Below are 10000 nucleotides of genomic sequence, written 5' to 3' on the forward strand. Positions count from 1 at the left end.
GTAAGAAACCTAAATATAAAACTGTAGGTGACTCAGCTATGTGTTTACATTATTAAAAAAAAAAAAAAACATAATTGACAGCCACCCGTGCCATTAACCGATACAGCAGCTATCATAGGTGACAACGAACTATGATTGGCTGGCGTGAAATTACGTCATCGGTACCAGCCAATACTTGGGTGGGGAAACGTTTCTCAGTTTTTGGTTGTTTCCTTCTTATCGTCAGCCTGCAACCATCCTATGCCAGGATATCACCGAATTGTAAGTACAGTCATGCCTTTGATTTGTTCTTTGTTATGGTTTAAAATGACCACTGCCCCTTAGTATTAGCGGTAACTTCATGATCGAGAGCTTGCAGAAACAGTGCAAAGGGGGAATAATCCCGAATAACTGCAAATGATTCATTGCTTTTAGTTTTGTCTACAGCACTAAAATAAAGGCAGAATTCTCCAAGTGCAGCAGGCAAAGGAAATAAAGGACAAACAATGGCAATGAAACCATTCGATCATTCTCAGTGCTGTTGTTGTTGCTATTAGCGTTGTTTTCCACATGCCAGCTCCTTTAGCGGTCAATAATTTTGGCGTTCGCAACCTTGCAGCGAAGGAGGCATTGTATTTATGCAGCTAGCTGCCTCCTTTCACCAGAAAACTATGAGTACTAATGTTCGGTGCCGTATGCTGCCTTGCGTTAATTTCGCACAGTAGGCCAGTGAATAACAGCGGTATACAATGTCAGATGAGGTTTATGCATCGTCATTAAGCTTATGTAAGAGAACAGAAAGCAGTAGCTACCACCAGGCGTTTATTAGATGATGCTAATATGCGTTTTATTATTATCCCTCCCGTGAGCTTAATATGCACTTCATGGTTATTCCTCCCAAGATATTAATATGCATTTTATGGTTATTCCTCCCTTGATGTTAATATACATTTTTATGATTATTCCTCCCAATCTGCATTGGGCGCCATCACTCCTGGGGGAACTGTAGTGGTCAGCAGAATTACGAAATAATTTCGTAATTTTTTTCTATCATAGTAGTTCACATAACTGTGTGCATTTCATTGTAGCTTCAAACTACTTAAACTACTTCTTGGAAGTTCGTTACAGAGAACGCGTTTATATATCGTCTTTCTTTGCTGTAATTGTAGATGAGATTATCAGTGTCTGAAAAAAGTCAGAATTTTGTTTCAATCATCACTAATAGTAGCATTTTTTAAGCAGTTTGTTTAACATTTTTTATAAATGCTACTGTAATTATTAATGAATAAATCTGATAATCGTTTTAGCTTACTTCTGATAACTCATCGATTTCCACGTTATGCTTAGTCCTTCATAAAATTATAGTAACAATATTTCATAAGGCAAAACTGCCTTGCAAAATGAATTTCCTGTCAATATCGGTAGCATAATTCCATAACAACAGAAAGATGTCAATTCTAGTTTATGCAACCATCCAACCACAAACTATATAGGTAAACGCAGACACTATATATATATATATATATATATATATATATATATATATATATATATTTATATATATATATATATATATATATAAATACTCACAAACCCATATACACACACACACACACATATATATGTGTGTGTATATATATATATATATATATATATATATATATATATATATATATATATATATATATATATATATATATATATATATATATATATATATATATATATATATCAGTAAATTCATCTATTGGGTAAGCTGCATACAGTATATGTATATACACACATGCATATATATATATATATATATATATATATATATATATATATATATATATATATATATATATATATATATATATATATATATATATATATATATATATATATATATATATATATATATATATATATATATATATATATATATATATATATCAGTAAATTTATGTATATATATATATATATATATATATATATATATATATATATATATTTATCATTTATATATATATATATATATATATATATATATATATATATATATATATATAGATGCAGGTCAGTAAATTTGGCATCTATTGCAAGCTGCAGACCAAGCATAGGCTACAGCAGACCCATGGTTACCTCTTCCCATCTCCTTTTATATATATGTTTGAGAGATATGTTCTCGATGGCGTCGGAATTCGAAGCTCCTTGGGAAAAATTCATTTTGTTTGCTAGCCTGATTAAGACTAATTCTGTCCTTTGACCTTTGAGTTGCTTCTGAAAACAAATCACGGGAGATTCCAGTCGACACGATGATTTGAATTATTTCTGTTATTAAACATAGCAGAATTTTGGCGTCTGTAGTTGACTTAAAGTTCATGTTGTATTATTTTCTGGCAGGGAGTTTTATCGGTGAAGCCTATATATAAAATTTATCAAAGTCGAGTCAAGGGCTTTTATAGACGCTAATATTTCTGGGATGTTTTTATAACATTATCTACAGCTGTATTTGTAGTATTGAGATGAACCGATATTTACCCAAATAAACATTCCAAAGCGTTATGTCGACTGGAATCTGTCAGCTGCCTGTTCAAACCCCAAAAGATAGAATAAACTTTAACAAAGTGAAAAATTGCAATTAATGTTTCCCATGGATCTTGGAATTCCGGCATCGCTGACAACATATTTCTGCAGCAAATTCTAAAGAAAACCGAAAGAAACAATCCTGGTTCAGTAGTCAGCTAATCTCCAACCTGTGACCTGTCTTCAGAAAGACTCTTCAAGTTTACGGTCCTGTATCCGCATATATAGGCTTTCTGTATGTTGTAATCCAGTACCTGACCGGAGATGGAAACAATTGTTTCCGAAATGTATCGATTTTCCCTTACTTTCTTTGTGTATTCTTAAAGGCATCGTTGCTTATACACACAAACACGCAGACTCATACACATATGTATATATATATTTTCTAACGGATTACCTGTCCGAAGATGAAATAGTTATTTCGAAATGTATCGATTTTCCTTTATTTTCTTTGTGTATTTTTAAAGAAAATCGTTGTTTATATCATTTTCCTCTACTTTCTTTGTGTATTTTTAAAGACACACACACACATACACACACACACACACACACACATATATATATATATATATATATATATATATATATATATATATATATATATATATATATGTGTGTGTGTGTGTGTGTGTGTGTGTGTGTGTGTGGTATCATGCATTATTATTGGAAAGTGGAAAATTAATCTCATATTTATTATGAATCAACAGAATTCTTAACATAATTCACGTCATATAAATGATTATCCCCTATTTGCGTCTTTTCCATTAATGCTTGACTCATTTCTCATTCATTTTCTGTTTATCTCCCTCTCTAATCTATTCGTAACCCATTTCAAATGCGCTCTGGTGCTATCAGCCTTTCTCAGTATCCACGCTTTATATCGATAAAGCCTAACCCTTTCGCGCTAAAGTTTTTATGATCTTATGCAAAACTGTTCGAAACTCCATTTAACTTTTCTCGTGTTCAAAGCCCGCTTAGCAAAGGCTGTTTCTTGTTTTTCAGTATCAAAAATTATTATCATTCAATGCAGACAATTCCTCGTTCTTTGCTGTCTTTATATGTATACTGTATGTATATATATATATATATATATATATATATATATATATATATATATATATATATATATATATATAATATATATATATATATATATATATATATATATATATATATATATATATATATATATATATATATATATATGTGTGTGTGTGTGTGTGTGTGTGTGTGTATGTATGTGTGTGTGTTTATACATACTGTCTTAGCCACTTGTATTAATATATGAATATTATCCTTTTTCATTTCCATCGTATAAAGCCTTACAGCTACCAAAATGATGACTGTTTTTACCGTCCGTTTTTTCCTCCATGTAACTGTGACAATTTAATATAGACGTGACCTACTTTACAAAATCCTGAAATTCTCATAACTTGTTTACCCTGAATCTCTGGGGTACCTTAAAATACGTCAAATTGACACGAAGGTATATTTCATCCCACTAGTAGGATCTCTCTCTCTCTCTCTCTCTCTCTCTCTCTCTCTCTCTCTCTCTCTCTCTCTCTCTCTGACGAGGATTTTAGGATATAATATTTTCCGTCGATATGAAACGGTATTCGTTCTGCTCTGCAATTTTTCCTTCCACGGTGTAAAAACCTACATGACTTTGCCACTTACCTGACTAGAATATTACACTCTCGAGATGTGTAATTGAAATGACTCCCATTATGCAAATGTAATGCGAAGATATAATAGGAAAGACGAGAGTCCGGGAGGGTAGAGGTGACTGATGCATTGCAACAGTGGTTCGAGAACGAGAGCTCGATGCATCGTTAATGACCCTCCCACAATGCTGATTTATGAAAACGCATCATGTTGTGGATGTGGATTGTGGAGTTTTACCTGAGAAAGTTACGGCCGATGAAAGGACTGCAGGAAAAAAAAAACACTGGTTTTGATCAGGTAAGTGTATGGACCTTACGTTGGTTACGAAGAAAGTTAGTGGAGACTTTTAAAAGTAAAAAGTGTTGCGTAGACGTATTAATAACTTATTATAGAACTGATAAAGAGGGTGTTGAAGATATATGATGCAAGAGCGAAGTCAATGAATGCAGTTCAGAGATTTTATGATGGAAGCGCAGTACGTGTTCAGATATGCAAATGGCAAAGTGGCTGGTTTGGTGTTAAGGTTGGCCTGCGATAACAGATGTAAGTTCAAAGTACGATAGAAAAATGAGCTGTGACTAAAGTGTAGAATGCTTGACTCTGCAGATGATTTAGTACTGGTTAACGATAGTAACGAGAATCAGCAAAAACTAATGAAAGATTTCGAAAGAATATGGTAATGAGTGTAAATGAAAACCAGAAAAATAAACCGTGGAATGTTAATAATGAGTAGAACAACAGAAGTTTCTTCATATAGTTATTTAGAATTGCATTTAACTGATAATGAAAGAAGAGGTGAGTCTTGGAGCAAGTGAAGTAAAGAGATTTAGAGTGAGTTTAGAAACCAAGGCGAGATTTCATGAAGGACTCATGATCCAATTTTAGTTTTCTGTAAAAGTAAACTATTGAGATGGGTAATTTGTCTGTCTGTCAACACTTTTTCTGTCTGCCCTCAGATCTTAAAAACTACTGAGGCTAGAGGGCTGCAAACTGGTATGTTGATTATCCACCCTCCAATCATAAAACATACCAAATTGCACCCCTTTGTCCTCAGTATTTTTTAAAATTTTATTTAAGATTAAAGTTAACCATGATCGTGCGTCTGGCAACGGTATAGGACAGGCCACCACCGGCCCGTGGCTGAAAGTTTCATAAGCCGCGGCTCATACAGCATTATACCGAGACCACCGAAAGATAGATATATTTTCGGTGGCCTTGATTATACGTGTTACAGAAAACTCGATTTCGCCGAAGACACTTCAGTGTATTTTTTACTTGTATTTTTTTTTATGTAAGTAAAGAGTGGATATTGAATGCGAATGAAAAATGAAGGCGTTGGGATGAAGTGTTTACGTGGTATACGAGGTATAAGAAAAATTATGAGTGGAAAATGCAGAGATAAAGCAGATGTGGTAAAGATGTTAACATGCATGATAGGATGCAGTGCTTTGAGATGGTCTGGTCGTTTGGAAATAACTGACGACGGAAGGTTAGCGAAAAGGTTTGTAATTCGGAATTATTCGGATAAAGGCGAAAGGCGAGTCCTGGATAATACTGGGTAAATGACCTTAAAGAAATATTGGAAAGGAAAGCGAAAGACTTCGGTATTCAAGAAGGGCAAGAGTGCATGTGAGATGGAGGTGAATCACGCAGTGTGTGCGGCGGCTTCGACGTGTAGCTGATGAGCATATTTTTTTTTTTTTTACATTTCACGATGAGTATAATTTACGAGGGGACTTTTCCGGAAATAAAATGCAGGTTTGGCAGACCAAAGAAAAAACTATCAAAAATTATAGTAAAACATTAAGGATTGAAGTTTTACTACCTAGATTATGAGAAAAAGAAAGCAGTGAATTTAAAAGAAAGCAAGTAAAAAGTGCCTCGGAGTTTCTTCGGCGCAATCGAGTTTTCTGTACATCGTATAATCAAGCCCACCGAAAATAGATCTATCTTTCGGTGGTCTCGGTATAATGCTGTATGAGCCGCGGCCTATGCATCTTTAACCACGGCCCGGTGGTGGCCTGGCCTATATGGTTGTCAGATGCACGATTATGGCTAACTTTAACCTTAAATAAAATAAAAACTACTAGGGCTAAAGGGCTGCAATTTGGTATGTTTGGTGATTAAAGGGTGGATGATCAATTTACCAATTTGCAACCCTCTAGCCTCAGTAGTTTTTAAGATCTGAGGGAGGACAGAAAAAGTGTGGACAGAAAAAAAGTGCTGACAGAATAAAGTGCGGACAAAAAAAGTGCGGACGGACAGAGAAAGCCGGCACAATAGTTTTTTTTTTTTTCAGAAAAAAAGGACACAGCCAGCAGAGCGTCATTTATTAATTACTCAAAAAGTGCAGGCGCATCTTAATCACGGAAATCTCCATATTATGCGGGATATCAAAGTAAACTCAACTGAAATTATTATCAGCTCCTATGTATTCTTCCCGCAATGAAAGCAGTACACAACGACCGATTCAAGAGTCCCAAAGTGTCTAAATATGCCCTGCGAGATGATTTTGTTTTAGAACAGCTTGCCATACGCAGAACTTAATAGACACTTATGTTTTTAGCAGAGATTTAGAATGTTCTAAAAATGAATTATTGTGCTAAAGTCATCTTAAATTTGACATTAAAATGGCTGCGTCTGCGGATGAATGATCAATTCACCGAATACAGCAACCCTTTGTGCGTAATCCTTGCCTAAATAGATGCTGTATAAATTAAAACCCGTTGACACAGCCCGATTATGTAAATCACTGAGGCAGACTTTGGTATTTTAGCGGCGGAATGGTACTAGTTCAATTAAGCAAATTCCCCTAAAAAAAAAAAAAAAAAAAAAAAAGGGCGACATGTACCATTTTGGTCACATCACGGGATGCCAGAGGTTCATGTCGGAACTCAGTTTAACTAGAGCAATTCTGCCTACGCTCTCATACGGAGGCAATTTTGGGCGTAGCGTTTGCATTAAAGCGGAGTTGTGGCTGGCTTTCTCTCTCATGCACAACAGGGGCTCATAAGCCTTGGGATTTTGGACGAATAAAAGGGAGGCGCATTAAGATTGCTGCAAGCAAAGCATATATTCACGAAAATAGTTCACTTCTCTGAAACAGGGAGAAGATACATTTTATGCTGCTGTTGCACACAAAAATGTATACCAGTGACCTGCTACGGAAGAAGTGCTGATTTATTCTCTCATACTGATAAAGCATACATGTACCCCAACTCGTGATATTGCAGTATTTACTTCATTATTTGAACACTATGAGAAAGAGATTATTATTATTATTATTATTATTATTATTATTATTATTATTATATATATATATATATATATAATATATATATAATATATATATATATATATATATATATATATATATATATATATATATATATATATATATATATATATATATATATGTATATATATGTGTGTGTGGCAGTGTGTATGTACAGAAGGATCCACAGTAATATACTGTACTTGGTTAGCAAGACGAAATGCATTTGTAAAAAGAAATACAAAGCTTATATCTGGCGTTCATCCTTATTTGAACGTAATCAAGTCCCTGTATATATGTATATACATATGTACATATATATGTATACATATATACATAGTATTATGTATATATATAAATATATGTGTGTGCGTGTGTGTATGTGTATAAATAATTTTTTTGTTAAATATCTCAACGTAGCTTCTTCACCGCATTGTCTTAAAATATAAAATAGAATAACTAGTTATATGTGAGTGGAAAAATCTCCAAGAGTGAAGAAAAGAATAGATCTTGTGCGTTTATCAGATTGTATTCTTCATTTTTTTGTTTCATCTTTTTGCCAAGCTTCTCATTATTAGTTTTTGCGTCCATTGTTTTATCACAAGTGTCTGAATATTTTACTGTGCAGCTGAGAACAACTTTGTAGCCTTGATTTCTTCTGGTTTTTTAGCTCTTGAAATTGTGTGTTTTTTTTTTATTATTGAATATTCGTGCATTTTTTTATAGCCTTGAAAATTGTATATGTTCCGGAAACGCTGGCCTTTTCATATTAAATCTGAAAACGTTGAGTAGGCTTCTGGTAATCTTTTTTTTTTTATACATAGACATACATACATACATAAATACATGCATACATATATATGTATAAATATCTATCTATCTATCTATCTATCTATCTATATATATATATATATATATATATATATATATATATATATATATATATATATATATACAGAGAGAGAGAGAGAGAGAGAGAGAGAGAGAGAGAGAGAGAGAGAGAGAGTAGCTATATGGGTATGTCTTTTTAGACAAAAAAGCTATCTCAGTTTTCTTTTCATGTTTGTATTGGGTGGTCGGCTGCAGTAAAGCTTTTCCATCGACGTAAAATAAAAGTGTATATAATTAGAGGCAATAGTCTCAGCCCTTATTACCAATGGTGTTTAATATTTATATTAAAATGAACACATTTTTCCACATGGCGCTTTACATTTTTCCACATGGTGCTTTACACTTTATTTCCCTGGGGCTCTGGGCTGTTCTATGATTTTTTTTACTGCAAGTAAAAAATAATGAAGAACACAAGCTAACGAACATACCAGAGCTATTCTTTTCTCCGTTCTTGGAGATTTTTCCACTAATATATAACAATTCATTCTATTTTCCTTTTAGTATTAAAGTTACTGATAAATATTTAACCAGAAATTACGAAAGCAAAACTTCAAAGACAACATATCTTTGCACTATTCCTACATGGCCCTGTGTAAAAAAAAAAAAAAGTAGAAGTACATACGAATAAATATTTCATATTCGTCCATGAATCACCCCAAGTGTGTCGATTTGGACATGAATATTGAAATTATGCTCCACTGACTGCGAAAAACCAGCAGTAACCGCAGGCCATGATTGTGATTCATGAATATGACTTTATTCAGAGAAAATTCCAAGGAATCAATAGAAAGGCGCATATGGTACGCATCCAATTGTATAATGATCCTGTGCTTTGTACCAAGATATATTATTCATTTATTAAAAAGGGGCTTCAAGACTGATATAACGCGAACGCTTTATGTAAAATCAATGCAATTCATCATGAGCAATGGGTCCTTTAGGATGAGCATAGATGAATACCATTACGTGAATTTGAATTAATATTGCGACTACTATCTTGACACGTGAATTTTGAGGGATTTAACAGCTCGTATTAGTGACGTGAAAACTAATAAGTTAGGATGAGCATAGATGAATACCATTACGTGAATTTAACTTAATATTGCGACTAGCATAGCTAAATCTTTACACGTTAATTTTAAGGGATTTAACAGCTCGTATTAGTGACGTGAAAACTAATAAGTTAGGATGAGCATAAATGAATACCATTACGTGAATTTAATTTAATATTATGACTAGTATAGCTAAATCCTGACACGTGAATTTTAAGGGATTTAACAGCTCGTATTAGTGACGTGAAAACTAATAAGTTAGGATGAGCATAGATGAATACCATTACGTGAATTTAATTTAATATTGTGACTTGTATAGCTCAATCTTGACACGTAAATTTAAAGGAGTTTAACAGTCCGTATTAGTGACGTGAAAACTAATAAGTTATGATGAGCATAGATGAATACCATTACGTGAATTTAATTTAACTTTGTGGCTAGTATAGCTAAATCCTGACACATGAATTTAAAGGGATTTAACAGTCCTTATTAGTGACGTGAAAACTAATAAGTTATGATGAGCATAGATGAATATCATTACGTGAATTTAATTTAACTTTGTGAGTAGTAT

At 33.3% G+C, this 10000-nt stretch overlaps 1 protein-coding gene across 3 annotated transcripts in view; it reads left to right on the forward strand.

The window, feature by feature from the left end:
• LOC136832149 (kin of IRRE-like protein 2) overlaps nucleotides 1-10000 on the forward strand; it is a 169457-nt gene that overhangs the window by 52260 nt on the left and 107197 nt on the right. For all 3 annotated transcript variants that reach the window (XM_067092844.1, XM_067092842.1, XM_067092843.1), the window contains exon 2: nucleotides 1-261. This exon is cut by the window's left edge and continues 562 nt beyond it. In XM_067092844.1, the coding sequence (XP_066948945.1) occupies nucleotides 132-261 (130 nt within the window). In that variant the 5' untranslated portion in view covers nucleotides 1-131. The remainder of the gene's footprint in view (nucleotides 262-10000) is intronic.

The sequence above is a fragment of the Macrobrachium rosenbergii genome, chromosome 49 (assembly GCF_040412425.1).
Source record: "Macrobrachium rosenbergii isolate ZJJX-2024 chromosome 49, ASM4041242v1, whole genome shotgun sequence".
NCBI lineage: Eukaryota > Metazoa > Arthropoda > Malacostraca > Decapoda > Palaemonidae > Macrobrachium > Macrobrachium rosenbergii.